The 16,310-nt window shown below is 44.6% G+C and overlaps 1 protein-coding gene across 5 annotated transcripts in view; it reads right to left on the minus strand.

Annotated features, from left to right (window-relative positions):
- Positions 1-723: 723 nt before the first annotated feature.
- Positions 724-16,310, minus strand: part of NAT8L (N-acetyltransferase 8 like) — a 47,227-nt gene continuing 31,640 nt past the window's right edge. Inside the window, exons 3-6 of one of the 5 annotated variants that reach the window (XR_014525892.1) lie at positions 16,082-16,268; positions 15,778-15,830; positions 14,997-15,128; positions 14,220-14,497 (exon numbers count right to left, since the gene is read on the minus strand). Coding sequence is in view for 2 of the 5 variants with exons in the window: in XM_083502209.1 (XP_083358335.1) it covers positions 3,423-3,790 (368 nt within the window). In the remaining 3 variants the exon portion in view is untranslated. Of the gene's footprint in view, positions 3,791-14,219; positions 14,498-14,696; positions 15,129-15,777; positions 15,831-16,081; positions 16,269-16,310 lie in introns of those variants that run through there. The other 4 variants (XR_014525893.1, XR_014525894.1, XM_083502210.1 and 1 more) reach the window with 4 other exon arrangements.

The following is a 16,310-nucleotide window of genomic DNA, read 5'->3' on the forward strand; positions in this document are numbered from 1 at the left end:
ATTGTTAAAACCGTGTTTATGGAAGACAATCTTACTCGGCTCTGAGGCATCATTGAAGAAGACACTAGGAGAACCTTTTTGCCCTTTGAGACGTAAATGTTTGCTTGTAGAGGTGCTGGCTCCCATGGCTGCTTCATTCCAGTTATGGTGAGCTGAGCTTGGTATTGTTAACAGTTTTCTATCAGGCCAATGAATAAAACCACAGATGAAGACTACAGTGGTGCCTCGCAAGACGAAAATAATCCGTTCCGTGAGTCTCTTCGTCTTGCGGTTTTTCCGTCTTGCGAAGCAAGCCCACTAGCGGCTTAGCGCTATTAGCGGCATAGCGGATCAGCTGATAAGCGGTTTAGCGGCTTGGGAAAAAGGGGGGGGGAGGAGGAAAAAACCCCTGCAGGAACTCGCAATACATTTTCGTCTTGTGAAGCAAGCCCATAGGAAATTCATTTTGCGAAGCACCTCCAAAACGGAAAACCCTTTCGTCTAGCGGGTTTTCCGTCTTGCGAGGCATTCGTCTTGCGGGGCACCACTGTACGTCAAAAAGAGTGCCGTGAGATGAACAGTGGCACCGATGGCCTTTTGTCTTTGAAGACTTTAATGTGTTTTTTTATGGGTTCTCCTGAATGTGGAGCATGCTGTTAATCTAACATGACGTTGGAAATAATATTCACTTTATAGACTATGGGCCGCTCTCATTCCCACCCCCACCCCCCCTGCTCCTTCAAATTGGGCTATAAAGCATGATTTAATTCTCCAGAAATCATTTAGCATAGTGACAACACAGGAGGGGGGAAAAGAAGATTAAAAGGCACAAGCAGTCATTTTCTTTCACTTTTTTCCTAATACTTTATATTATTCTGTGTTATGCAGCTTAATGAAATCACTGAAAACAGCTAGAAAATATTATACCAATTTCTGTACACTTTACACCTCTATTCTACACCTTCCCACGATACACATTTTAGCTTCAGGAGAAATGTACAGCATAGAAATTTTTAAAAAATACATTCCGTGTCCACACACACTCAGTTCCAATAAGTACATTCTGTAAATCAAATTTAATCTATATTACTAATCAATTTGTTTTTATTGCTGGGACATAGTTGGATGCTGCCATTCTTAGGTATAGCAATGTCTGAGGCAGGAAGAATACCAACACTGACAAGGCATTAAGTAGTTAAAAATAAAAATATTTTGGCTTTTGTGAATTATTCTTACCACTTTATTTGGCTGAGATCTTATCGTGTGCATGGAGGTTGTAATGGATCCTCTTGCTCTGTGCTAGGAATAGGACTCTGGATGCTTCCAGGGTGTCACTATTTTGGGGGCAAGATTCAATCATATACCTGCAAATTCGGGTTTTGCAATTAAAGTTGATTTGGCGATCTTGCGCAATAAACTCCCCTCCCCTCAGATTGGACTTTTTGCAGTAAGGAAAGTGATGGGGAAATTCAGTGTGGAGTAGCCAACTGCCTGATGCAATCCTGTACAACTTCCCCGCAAACAAATGAGAATGAATGCTTCGTGAAATCACCAACATCGTCTAACCTCCCTGCAAATTTGTGCAAACAAATCAATAAAAAGGTCTTCTGGTAGAGACCTATCAGTGACATTTGTCTTCCATGAAATACACCCTTTGTTGGATAAGGAGAAAGTAGAAGCTGCCTTCTCCGTGTTGGTTGGAGGAATAATGAGGGCAACAGTTATCCTCATCTTGACCCTACCAATTTTTCTGCATACACAGAAAGGGCGTCAAAATGCGTCAAAGGGCAGATAATTTTTGCCCTTGAGCATTTCTGGTTCTAGAAAGAATCACTTCCTCCTTTGAGTTCATCCCTTATTGCATCTTTGAAGCGGTACCCTCAAACATTTTACCTAATTTCTATCGAGGCGGTTTAAAAACAAAACGAGGAAATACGTTAAATGGGGTTTCCCTTTAAAAAGCAGACTCTTCTGACCCACCCAAACTCAGTGCAACCAGAAATGTACTTATCATTTCTGATATATCACATTTTAAAGTTTAAAACATTCTGAGTTCCCTCGAGATATACGTCATGCAAAGTTGCTGTTTATTAAAGTAAGTTATAGAAGAAGCTGTAACCTTGGTCGTTGTTGTTTTTGTGTGACGGGCGCTACAGACACATGCCAAATCTGTGTTGCATTGCCGCTTGCATTGCACTGTACAGTTCACAAATCTGACATCTTTAAAAAGCAGCGGTTACTTTTAGCGGCAGGCTGTCTATATTTATGCCACTAGCAGTTGGTTGAAGGAGCAATTTTGTTCTCCCCTGCTGCTTTCAGCCAAACTTGCCACTTAGAGTTATCTGTCTTTTGCATATTGCTTTTCTGAAGCATAGATTTTGGTGCACATAGTAGCATACAGGTGTGTTGCCATAGAAATAGAAGCCTCCATTTTGCCTCTGTGAAACGAGTCGGCAAAAGCTAGAGCTTGAATAAAGGAAGCAAAGAATAATAAACAAAGCTATACATGATGACAAAATAATAATAATAATATAAAATTAAACCAGAAGGATTTCTACTGCATATACAGATGTCTGGCACAGAACTGCAGGTTATATATACATCAGCGCAGATGATATTTCAACAATTTACATATATTACACTGGGCTCAGGGTTCAAAATACTTTTTGCTGGCTTAAGAAGGAAATGAGGATAAAAGAACAAGTCATAGTTATCAGATGCACCGAGATTCTTTCAGACAGTTGACAGAATGAGGTACATCGAAAAAGTGCAAGATCAGAGAGCCTACTTGGCAGTGCTGTGTGTTGTATGCATGCAAAAACTTCCTTTTCATGCATTATAGCAAGCAGGGGTTTTTTCACATTTTTCTTTCAGTATTGTTAATCAATATGTCATGATAAAACGAATGCATACCTGTCCATGAAATACTGAAAAATGCATTCAAGTAAAATTTCTGCACTTAGCTGTATCAAGAAGTATTACTATACTTTTGTTAATATTTTGGGGGGGCAGGGCAGGGGGGGCGCGGATATTCTATTTACGACACACACCGGGCAAGCTATATTGTTATGCGTTTAAAGTTCCTGTGCTTATGTAGGTAACCTGGGCAAGACAGAGAGAGGGCAGGAGGGGAGAGGGTGGTCCGTCCTGAACTCCTAGGCTGCCGAGCAAACGTACGCGCCTTTAGAGCAGTCCGCCGTAACCTCCTGCATTTAGCACCGTCACTCTACAAGCATGTCAGGGAAATAGAAGGGAGCCTTTGTTCGTACATGTGTACAAACCAAATGAAGAGGAGTGGGATGAAATGATGGAACGGGGGGGGGGGGGGATAAAACAAAATAAAAGGCAACCTGCAAACAAACAATGGCGAAACTCCCACAAAACACAGGCAGAAAAGATTTTGGGGAGGAACAAAAAACGCGGGGCGGGTTTTATTATTATTATTATTCTTCGCGCAGCTGCAGGCAGTAGCGGTGGAAGCGTAGCTGGAAAAACATTCGCTCTAGAATAGAATGTGTCATCCCAGGCAGCGTGTAGTCTTCAGCGACACCCACATGCTTGAATCCCAAAGACTCGTACAACTTGTGAGCCGCCACCTTCACCGCCGTGGTTCCCAGTACAATCGACGAGTAGTTATTGACCATGGCAAACTCAACCACCTTCCGACCCAGAGCTTTGGCGATCCCTTTTCCGCGGTATTTGGAGTCGACCGACATGCGGCGCAGCTCCACCGTGTTGTCTTCCTCGTTGCCCCTCGCGGCCACGATGCCCACCACGTTGCCGTTCAACACGGCCACCCAGAAGCAGGAACCTGCAGGTACAAAGCAACATGTGAATCTGGGAAACAAAACACAAAAGGCTTCTTCAAATACACATCTCTGGGGTTTATCGGACGTTTTCCCTATTTCTTTCCGGGCTCAGAGCAACGTGGCGGACAGTCAATACGAAACAGTTCGCCCTTGAGAGCAAAAACCAAGCAGAGGCGGCACTTTTCTAGAAGGTTCCCTCTAACATTTCTGCGCTTGTGTTCCTGCGAGCTCCATCAGTGGTTCTTGATATCTATTGTAAAAAACAACTGTGATCCTGAAGAACCAGAAAATTGGCTGTGTGACTCTCATCATCTGAGAATCTTATGAATCCCTCTACAGTGGTACCTTGGTTCTCAAACGCCTTGGTACTCAAACACCTTGGTTCCCAAATGCTGAAAACCCAGAAGTAAGTGTTCCAGTTGTCGAACGTTTTTTTGGAAGCTGAACGTCCGATGTGGCTGTCAGCTACTGTTTCCAGGGTGTCTGCACCAATCAGAAGCTGTGCCTTGGTTTTCAAACATTTCAGAAGTCAAACAGACTTCTGGAACAGATTAAGTTTGGCGCTTTTGTTTTTGCTATTTATTTTGCGTTTTTGAGGCTTTTTCGGTTAATTCGTTTTTGTGGCCCTGTGGAACCCAGTTCAGCTACTGATTGATTGTGTGACTGCGGAAATGGATAAAAGCCCCCCAGCCAAACAACGACTATCATCAGTCTTAATTTTGATCATCTACAATACTGTCTTATTTATTTTATAGTACAGTACATTGATTATTGCTTTCATTTTATGGATCAATGGTCTTGTTAGACAGTAAAATTCATGTTAAAATGCTGTTTTAGGGGTTGTTTTTAAAAGTCTGGAACAGATTAATCCGTTTTGCATTACTTGCTATGAGAAAGCGCACCTTGGTTTTGGAACAGACTTCCAGAACGGATTAAGTTTGAGAACCAAGGTATCACTATATATTGCAGTTATTTCCTCAATACGGTACAGTAGAGCCTCAACCTTTCTCTAGCAAGGCCTGATGAATGTCTTACTCACATAATGCAGAGGGGGCTTGTGGCTGCAATGATGGACCCGGCAGGCCAGGAAAATGTATTTTCCCGTCCAGTGGAGTTTGCAATGCTCCCATTTTTCTCATCTTCAGCTAAGAGTGTAAGATGACAGCCCTCCTCCGCAATACACCCTCATCGTCTGTTGTGAACGACAGACCTCCCTTCCATTAATTTGCTCCTGTTCCTCATTTGTAATGAGACAACGAATTTGTTTTTTGCCAAACTGGCATCAAAAGCGAGCCGTCCTTTTGGGCAGACCGGCCGGTGCCCTTGTTTGTTTTTCCTCATCCAAACACTCGCTTAACATAGGATGAAACCAGTCACTTGGTCAACACCAGTTGCCTTTCCTGTCCTGCAAACTGGTGAGGAATATCTCACCATACTTCTGCAATAATCAGAAATCTAGGAGAGCGAAGGAAGATCAGCACACCTTTGCAGGATGATACAGATGGCACCAAGCGGTAAATTACGAATTTCCATGTACACCATGGCAAAAACCACAAGGTATGTTTTCCTTCTGCTATCATGTACATACAGCACAGTTTGAATTTCTTTTTAAGCTTTGAGGTTTCTTTGCTTTTTTCTAGAAGTTACTTTGGAACTCAGCTAATGAATGATGCAATTTTTTTTATATTTCTTAAGCGCTTCTGGGTCTGCTGCAGAAACTAATATACTTATACTGATGTTCACTCAAAAGTAAGTCTCATTAATCAACAGGACTTGCTCCCAGGTAAGTGGGGATAGCATTGCAACCTAAATGATATTTTGAGAGCTCTGAGTGAACATGACCCTCTGATATCACTCCACGATTTTATTTTTTGTCTTAGAATAGATTTGAAAGGCAGGGGAAAAAGTTGTCATCCGTTTCTCGCTATCTTGTGCCGTAGTAATCCAGTGTTTCTCACCGTCACAGCCCAAGATTTGAGGCTAGGCCTTGAAATAATATTCACAGGAACTAGAAATGCGCATACATTTAAATATTATTTCTGCTAAATCAGAAGGCAAACATTACTGGTAATAATATTCGCAAACAAATGAATGCATTCTTAAAGAGTGAAACACCCCTGTGAAGTTTAACCTTGCTTCTTCTCTCTCCTTGCAAGCGATTTGATGCACTTTATTATAGAGGTTCCAAATCTACAAGGCCCTGGACCTTATAAAACTCTCTGAGCTCACTGATACATTACACATTGTCCCCCACATCTCAGCACACAATTCAGCCAGTCCATGCCCTTAACGGAGCAAAGAGCATAGCTTGCAAATGGTTCTCTCTCAGTGTTAAGTTGTGGGCGAACATATCAGACGACACAGCGATTCTTCAAACAGCTCTTGTTTATTCACAGGCCAGAACAGAACTGAACTGAAGGGTTCAGTCAGCCTGCTTATATAGAGCTCCACTACAACGTAACTGTAACAATTTTCTAAAACTATCCAATCACTGAACGTCACTTTCGATCCCTTATTTGCATAACTATCTACAGTATCCCCCTGCTGGCCCAGGGTGAGAACTTCAGTACATAACACTCAGGATCGGTTCCCACATGGTAACGATAAAAAAGGACGGAAGCTAAAATAAAATAAAGCTTTGTGTGTTTGTAGTTCATTGGGATTGCTTGAGCAGGGAAAACAGCGGCGGGGTCAGCATCCGGCATCTCAAGACAGCTGCTAGGCCACAAAACCTTAAACCCGCCCCCCAAATAATGTGCAAAAACTATAAAGCGGGAAGTGTTTTATGAGGGACAATGTACGGTGTCGGATCATTACGGTTCGTGTGCTGAGGACAAGCTGTGATAAGAATTTTATGGTCTTAGATATATGGTAATGTTCATAAGTGTACCAACCAAGCACATACATAGATCAGCACAGGAAGACAGACCTGGAACCATTTTGATTCCTAAACTGAGCAAATGTTTTCTCTGCAAGGTCAAAGTGGGAAACCTCCCCATTGTCTCTTTCCTCACAAATCCTGTCTTAAGGACACATTTAAGATATGAATAGGGTGTGAGCCTGTGACATGGCCCAGGAACTAAGTACCGTATTTATCAATACAAAAGACTGGCCAGGCTCCCCAGGCAATCCAATCAAGTAACCTGCCGGACAGGAGATAAACAACAACAGGAGAAAAACAATATTCAAATTTCTGTTTCATACCGCCTTTTCTGTGATGTAGGTGTGATGTATCTGAGAGGTGGTCTTAGGTTACACCCCTTCTGTGATGTATGTATGATGTTTCTGGGTGTGGTCTTGATCTACAGGGTGGCAATTTCAAAAGTCTTTATAAGGCCTTGCACGCCATTTTTCTGGGTTCCTCCTCTCTCCTGCGGTTGAGGGGAGCACCCTGTTGCAACAGATCAATAAAGATCAAGCTTACTAGCTGCTTTGCTTCTCAATATTCTCTGGTTGGCCTCTGTTATTTTCTCCTACCAATAGGGAACCTATGTAAGGACTCTATATGGGCTCTTGGATACCCCATAAGGGAAAAGGGCAATTTTTATTTACAACAAAGCAAGGCCTGTCTTGCACATGGAAAGTACAGCTCTCAAACACTAGAGCAAAATGTGGCTTTCTGGAGCGATGTCATAGGCTAACTGAGTTAATTACTTCTATGCTAACTCCGATTGCTTCGTTAGGCGTTTGCATTTGTATATTTGTGGGAGATTTTCCGGTGTTTGCCTGTTTTGGTCTTCTGCTTGCTGCAGCCAAACGTATACCGTGTTTTTCGCTCTATAAGACGCACCAGACCACAAGACTGGAGGAGGAAAACAAGAAAAAAAATATTCTGAATCTCAGAAGCCAGAACAACAAGAGGGATCACTGCGCAGTGAAAGCAGCAATCCCTCTTGCTGTTCTGGCTTATGGGATAGCTGCGCAGCCTGCATTTGCTCCATAAGACGCACACACATTTCCCCTTACTTTTTAGGAGGGAAAAGGTGAGTCTTATAGAGCAAAAAAATATGGTATATTCTGAGCTTTTACAGTTTCTTTGCTTGTTTTTCCAGGACACGGGAAGTCTTAGCAAACCGTTATCTAAAGATAATACTAGAGCAAGATGCCTATCTTCACAATAACTGGAGGGTCTGGTACCTTCTTTGCCTGGGGCCTACCTGAGTAGAAGGTTTCAAAGGGAATGGAAGTGCAGGAAAATCCAGACTCACAAAGAACCAGTAACTAATAGTAATAGCTGGGAAAATGAGACGGATTAAATTGCACACAGCATTCGCTGAGTCTTGGTCCCCTCCTGTTTCTCAGCTTGCCATATGGAATAGCCTGCTTCATATATGCTTGACACTGATGGAGATGTTATAGTTTTCACAGTACATCAAAATTTTATTTGTTTTCCTATAGAGCTGGTGGTTTCTTTTGTTTTTCTTTTATTTTTTTGCCTGCTCCTCAGAAACTGGCAAAACCAAAGAGATGTTCCATTGGGAGCTGCAATTTCATTTTTGCATGCTGATGATGTTTTAAACAGATGGCGTAATGAAAACACATATGTGGCTATTTTGGCATTCTGAAATCTTTGTTCTGGTATTTTTAACAATTTACCCTCAATTTAAAATTAAATATATATATATATAATATTTCCCCCCGACTCTACAATTCTATGATTCCACATATCTGTTTTGCCCTTTTCACGGAAGAAGGATGTAAATAAGCTAGCCGTCTTGCAAATGAACTCCCAAGTCTTGCATACTACAAATTTTATAAAAATCACAGAGAGATTCTATAGGACTTTAGTGTTTGTTTTTTCTATACATTTCCAGGTAAGGACTGTTAAAAGCACAATCACAAGTTACCTATCAAAGGCAGGTTAAAACGAAAAGCATCCAGGTCTATTAAAAGCTACAGAATGAACTAACCTAAGACAATTTCCCCCCCAAAAAGGGTAAGGAGCTGCCTGGGCAATAAACATTTTAAGCAGAGGCCACAGGAAAGCCTGTCTTCACTAAGGCCTAATTTTAATGTGATGCATGGTAATTAAGGTATTACTCTTGAAGCCTTGCATGTATCCAGTATTTCAACTGACCACCTCAGCTGTGAATGCAATATTGGCATGCTAGAAATCTGTAGCTTGGTTGGGCATGTTAATCATGACAAAAGAAAGAAAAAACCGCAATGTAAAATCACATAGAAAACGTCTGTGCTCAACAGCGCCATCTGGTGTTGCACGTTTATACACATTTAAAACACTGTTTTTTGACTAATGTAGCCGAGTCCATACCCTCAGTCAGAATCCATCCAAAAGAAATCAAAACCATGCTTTAAGTTTTCAATATACCAAGCTATCATGATTCACAGTTCTCACATTGAGCCATAAACTCAATCTATTTCTAGTCCCGAATCAGTACAACCATAGTCACAAGTCCGCAAACTCCAAAAAGTTAGGACAGGATGAGCTAAAATAAAAATAAAAATCTTTGCTTCTCCTAACCCAGGAAGTATTATTTTTAACCCTTAGCACCAGCACCTGTAGCTTTTTCAACCAAGGTTTCTGCACGCTTGCTACTCAAAGCTTCACCATATATATACTTGACAGTTTCCATTGATGGATTAAAAAACACAATGCTTTACTTATTAACTCATGAATATAACCCAATAAGGTTGTTCATGGCTTCTCTGGTAGATCATAGCTCATCATATCACACACCAACAGCAGCACCATTTTAAAAATAGGTTTATTTTAGGAGAGCCCTACTAAGCAAGCAGATAGGTTCCCCTTCAGACCATTATCAATATGCATAGTTTTGCTAATTTTTCAAGATGTAAAATACCGAGATATCATTTAAAGTAAGACTACATTAACATAGCACAGGGTGAAAATACCTTTTATTATTTCCAGTTGCTCAGCTCAACTGAATTCCATATTTCTCTGTTACTGCTTTGAATATATCACCCCAATCCTGTTTTCTCAAGAAATTGCTTCTTAAATAGCGAACTATTTTTTTTAAGTTTTTTTTAATGGTACACTCATTACACCAGAGGATTTTACAACCCAAATAAACCACAATACAAACAAGAATGTGATTTTGCTTTTCATTCATGTTAATCTCCTTCTTTGTTCCTTGTTCTTAACCTCTTAAATCACATATATTTCCAAATGCTCCCCTATACCTCCCCCCCCATTCCCGTTACTTCTCAATCTAATATTGTTTCCCGATGTGTTAACAAAAGTTTGTATTTGCTGTTCCATACATTTTCATGTTATTGTCTTGTATCCTTGCGCATTCTACCTATTGCATATTAAATTTAAGCTCCAAAACCAAATCGTTCCATGAACTGTTTTTTATGTCTTTATTTAGGAATGTTGCTAAATAAAAACTAAAGATGATATGAAAAAATTGGAAAAAACAACCAAATTCTGTAGATACATACTAAAACTACAAATTTATTATACATAAATCAGGACAAAGAAACATGTCATCTCTCCTTGCCGTCTTCTCAGAGAGAGAGTCTAAACAAGAGCAATACACAGAGTGGAAGTTTCGTTCATGGGACCCAGCAATCTGTGCTGGAAAGTAAACAGACATGTGACACGCCACAATCCCATGTCCACAACTAAAGGTGGAATAGAATCGCCCAACACCAAGTTGGTGCCCACCAAACTGCTTCCTGGGGGAGCGAGGCCCAGAGTTTGACTATTCGCTGTGTACTTTCTTTTCTCTGTCCTAAATCTTCCAACCTTTGCCCCCCACCCCCACCCGGCTGAAGGAGCATGAGTTCTAGTCTTCGGAGAGAGAAAAACGTCTCTGTCTGCTTCTTCCATGCTGCGCATAATTTTACAAACGTCTGTCGTGTTGCCTCTCAGTCACCTTTTCAAAATACCGTATTTTTCGCTCTCTAAGACGCACCCGACCATAAGATGTGCCTAGTTCTAGAGGAGGAGAACAAGAAAAAAAATGTTCTCTCCCTCTCTGTGCAGTGCCCCTTCAGCGAAGCGGCAGGAGAAATGGAAGGGGCTCCGTTTCTCCTGCCACTTTGCTGAAGGTCGCTGCGCAGCGAGGGAAAGCTGCGCAACGCCTCGGCTCTCCAGCGAAGTGAAGCCAGGAGAGCAAGAGGGATCGATCCCTCCTGCTCTCCTGGCTTCAGCAAAAGCAACGCGAAGCCTCCTGAGCACAGCGGGAACGCTCTCGCTGCGCTCAGGAAGTTTTGGGTGGCTATCCCTGAAGCCAGGAGAGCAAGAAGGATTGGTGTGCACCAATCCCTCTTGCTCTCCTGGCTTCATCGAAAGCTGCGCAGCCTGCATTCGCTCCATAAGACGCACACACATTTCCCCTTACTTTTTAGGAGGGGGTAAAGTGCGTCTTATAGAGCGAAAAATACGGTGCTCCTTCTGCATGGCGTCCCTGAATCCCGTCAGAATTTACTCGAGATTTCTTCTGATCTCACTGACGCTGCAATTATGGTCTCAGAGAGCAGCTCAGCCGACATAGCTCTCTGGGGACTGGGGGGGGGGGAGCAGCAGGCGGGTTTTGTTGCTTTGGCACAGATCACAACAAGAGAGTTTGCTTTCCTGGGCTCTCCCTCCTGCTGCCCCATACGTTCACCTTGCTCTTTCTTATCCCACTTTCAGTTCCAGTGTTTCTGTCCTCTCTCAGCCCCCTAGTCTTGCTCTTTCTCCCGCAGCCACCAAAACCCCACACGTGGGTCTGTGTCAAGTGTGTGCTCTGTCAATCTGACCCCAGGCCCCAACCACCCCTAGCCAGACGTAGGGCACTAAGACCGGTTCCACAGCAATGGGCGCTGAGCTTAGGGGGCACAACTATGTCACAGTGAATTGAGCCAAACGGGAGGCGAGAGGTTGCCAAATTTTGGCCTTGCTCGAGGCATCGCTGAGATTTGAAATGCCAAAGTCCACACAGAAAGACAGAAACAGTCATATCCTTGCAAAAAAAAAAACAAAACCCAGCCAACAAACTTGTAGTCTTCCCTCACCGAGTGAAACAATTCTGGCTTTCTTCCAGAAGAAGAGAACGTCCTAGGCAATCTCCTCTTGGGGAGATTTCCAAAGTGTGGGTGCCACCACAGAAGAGGCCCTGTCACAACACCCATGATCAATTGACCCTTTCAATCTGAACCACCTTTAAAAACATGGCGAGCTGAAGAAGAACCTTGAGAACTGTTCGTTGCGAATCGCTGCAATAGGATGCACAAGCTCACCGGATCACCTATGGCAAATCAACAAAGAGTTCCTAATTTGCATGAATCAACATGAGACTGAGTAGTGAATTTGCAGGTTCTGCAAGCCCGCTTGGCCTCTATTGGGCAGGCGGTGTTGCGGCCTGGTGCTGACCCCCTCCCACACAATCCTGTGATGGTTCTTGGTGTGGGGCCTGGTCGGATCGTAGCTTGCCTGCAAACTGGCCAATCAAAGGCAGGCTGCTGTGCAGGACCTCCCCAGGCCTCACTTGGGTCCGCACCCTGGGAATAAACAGAAGGCCTGCCCAGGCCTCTTCTCCCACCCTCCAATACTGGCTCTTGACCTTGCTATGGACATTGTTGGCCACTGTTTTGGGGGCCGGGCAGGAATTTTTCCACTTGGCAAATGGGCTTTGGCCCTGTGGTTTTCTCCTTCCTCATAGCAATCGCCACAACTTTGTGCAGCTATGCACTGGGTAAGCCTGAGTCTTGGATGGAGGGGAGGTTGTAGCCTCTGTCTGCCCCTCCATGGGAAAGTGTATCCTGATAAAGGAATCCCTGAGGAGCTGCTTCAGTCCAGACAACCAGGCGGGACCTAGGGCCATAGCACTCCTCAAATGGGGACCCCTCAGGGCGGGTACCCCTATTTGATGTAGGTCATAGGACCCGCCCGAGGTTGGGTTGACCCTAAATACACTCCCAGCAGATGGGCTGGAGTTAAAATGGTATACCCAATGCCTTAGGCAAAACCTTCACATCTGTAATCAATAATGTTGTGGCCTGTTTGACCCATTTATTACTCATTGCCCTGTCTGGTTTTTGTACTAAAGGTGAAAAAAGAAAAAGTTAAAGGACCCCTGGACAGTTAAGTCCAGTCAAAGGCGACTATGGGGTTGTGGCGCTCATCTCGCTTTTAGGCAGAGGGAGCCGGCGTTTGTCCGCAGACAGATTTCTGGGTCATGTGGCCAGCATGACTGAACCGCTTCTGGCGCAATGAGACACCATGATGGAAACCAGAGTGCACGGAAACGGCGTCTACCTTCCCGCTGCAACGGTACCTATTTATCTACTTGCACTGATGTGCTTTCAAGCTACTAGGTGGGCAGGAGCTGGGACAGAGCAATGGGAGCTCACTCCATTGCAGGGATTTGAACAGCCAACCTTCCGATCGGCAAGGCCAAGAGGCTCAGTAGTTTAGACCACAACGCCACCTGCATCCTGGTTATTTTTCTATATCAGGGGGTTACGGGGCCCTGGCAAGCAACTATTGACCTTGTGAAGTGACCCAGGGATCAGGACTTGATTTTAAGTTTCAGTATTCTGCAAACTGGGTGGCGCTGTGGGTTAAACCACAGAGCCTAGGACTTGCCGATCAGAAGGTCGGTGGTTCGAATCCCCGCGACGGGGCGAGCTCCCGTTGCTCGGTTCCTGCTCCTGCCAACCTAGCAGTTCAAAAGCACGTCAAAACGCAAGTAGATAAATAGGTACCGCTCCGGTGGGAAGGTAAGCGGCGTTTCCGTGTGCTGCTCTGGTTCGCCAGAAGCGGCTTAGTCATGCTGGCCACATGACCCGGAAGCTGTACGCCGGCTCCCTCGGCCAATAAAGCGAGATGAGTGCAGCAACCCCAGAGTCGGCCACGACTGGACCTAATGGTCAGGGCTCCCTTTACCTTTATTCTGAAAACTAGACTGGAAGGGAGCTATATTAGGGGGGGAGAGCCAAAATGTTAAGAAGTTGCATTTTCTCCTCAACTGAGGCCAACAGCAACATGGTGAGGGTTAAGTGGGAAAATGCTGTAGTAAATAGTCTCTCAGCTCTGCTGCTCTGACCCAATTCAAGTTTTTTCTTCTTCTTTAAGGCTTGGACAGTAATGGAGGGAAGTTTTTTTAAAGGAAGGAGATTTCACATGCAGAGACGCTTCCTCTTCCTTCTAAGCCTGGAGGGATGATGGCATTATGGGGAAGGAGCTGAAGGGGAAAGCCTTTAAATGAAAACAACACTTGTAAACAAGAAGAGAACCAGGGTCCTATTGCCAGGGTGACAGTATGGTCTGTGAGCCAAGCCCTGAGATCAGAGGTTTCTGCTAGATGTTCAAATCATCTGTTTCAGGTGTTACCGACAACGCGTCAGCTTGCGATGCAGACAGAAAGTGACAAGAGCCAGCAGTCAGTGGAAGAGGGTTACTGCGCTCCTTGGAGACCGGGGAAAAAGAACTGGCGAGGCAACAAATGCACACGCAATCTGTTAAATTGGAAAAAGGCAAACTCCATTTTTAATACAGAAAGAGAATTTCTAATAATAACTTGAAGAAACTTTGAAAGAAAGAAACGGGGTGGGGGGGGGAGGCTCTGGAACATATACTGTACAAATATGCATTGCCTTTTTCTGCAAAATAGTCCGTAGAATATTCTCTGTGACGTCCGGGAGATTTCCTTCAAGAAAGACAGGCTCTGTAGGTGTGCTTGGTTCAGCGTGAGCATGGGGCTGGTTCTTGATCTCCCCGTACCCCAAGGATGCTGGTTCTGCAGGAATTAAAAACCCACCGTGTTATTGTTTCCGCTGCCCCTCAACACCAGAATACACTGCTGTGCGCATTTCTATCCCAAAGCGTGTGGTTCTTATTTAAGCTACTGGACTCGGCTCGGAGTACATTAACTGGAAAGCCCTTCTGCTCAGCACAAAACTGCGCTTAGCTACACCCAGCTGAGGAGCCGCAAGAAGCAACGCCAGGGCCGCTCAGGTGTGCCCATGGGACGTATTCTGTGTTCTGCCTGAGATGGCGGCAGGTGTGTTCCAGGTGGTGTTGGCAGCAGGGAGGGCATGGCACTATAGGATCCTAAGCTTCCATGTTTTCTGACAGATGCCCAACCAGTGCCTGAAACAATGCCAGCCCTGGGACTGGTGTGGTCAACTCCCTCCCACCATAGTCCCAAGGACGAGGGATAGCTGCCTCCTCACACACACCCCCCCCCCCACAATTTATTCAATATCAGCAAACTTTGCTACTTCATTGCTCTTAACATCTTGCGCTTGAGACGTGAGGGTCTGGTTGCAGCTACAGGGGCAGACCAGACAAGCGCTCTTTGTCCACAAAGCAGACTTCACGTAACTTGCGGTACGGTGCTGGTTCTGATGTTGCCGTTCTGGCTGCTCCTGCAACACAGGAGAGGAGATCTGGAATCAGTTGCTTTGCCCGGAACGCATTTTGTACTAACCCCCCCCCCCAAGCTTGCTTGCAAGCAGACGTGCAGTGGATGTCGCCAAGAGTTAAGAGGAAGCTGTCATCCTTACTCTTACTCTTCCACATCCAAAACATGGCTGTCCAGGTCTGACAGGACAGCGCAAGCATCAGCAAAGGAGAAGAGTAAGAGAACAAAAGAGAGGTGAGTAGTTGTAAGCACTAGCCCAGAGCTTCCCAAACTTGGGTTTCCAGCTGCTGTTGGACTACAACTCCCATCATCCCTAGCTAAACAGCAGGCATAGGCAAATTTGGCCCTCCAGATGTCTTGGGACTACAACTCCCACAATCCCTAGCTAACAGGACCAAGTGGTTAGGGATGATGGGAACTGTTGTCCCAAAATATCTGGAGGGCCGAGTTTGCCTATGCCTGCTAAACAGGACTGGTGGTCAGGGATGATGGGAATTGCAGTCCAAAAACAGCTAGAGACCCAAGTACTAGCCTATCCGTGGTCTTTCATTCTCCAACTGCTTCCTGCTGCCAGTCCAAATGTCCAACCCAAAGAACAGCCAAGTTATATGGCCTGACCCCCCTTCCCACACCATTCATTTGCAGAAACCTACCTTGGCTCTAGAAGCCAACATTGGAAGGTGCTGTGGCTACTCTTTTTCTCCACCTGAAAAGATAGAAAAGAAATAATATGCACTAGCTTCGAGAATCAACCTCTGCTTTCCCCTTATTCTTTCAGGAATCGACTCCTCCCCCAGGCTCATCTCCTCCTGCCTCCAACCATCAAACACGTCCACTGTAACCCATGAAAAACACAGCCTACGTCCACTTAACCCCAACAAAATCTCACACTAGTTATGGACTTCCAGGCTGCCCAACCCATTAGCATGCTGACTGCACAATAACCATTGTACTTACCAGTTGGAAGCTGATGGGTGCCTGTCGTCTGCAGCAGAGAGTTTCATACTTGGCCCAGCATCCTGGAAACCCCACATGTCTGAAGGGTCTAGGAGGTCATGGCTAGTGAAAGGTCCACGGTGAGTGGAAGCCATCACCATAGCTGCTGTCTGGGGGGTGTTTTCTCCTCCGCCAGTGCTAATGACTTCTGCAAACAAAGAAGGCCTCTCTACACAACCACTCTGATGCA

This window comes from Podarcis liolepis, assembly GCF_965112155.1.
Source record: "Podarcis liolepis genome assembly, chromosome: 5".
Classification (NCBI taxonomy): Eukaryota; Metazoa; Chordata; class Lepidosauria; order Squamata; family Lacertidae; genus Podarcis; species Podarcis liolepis.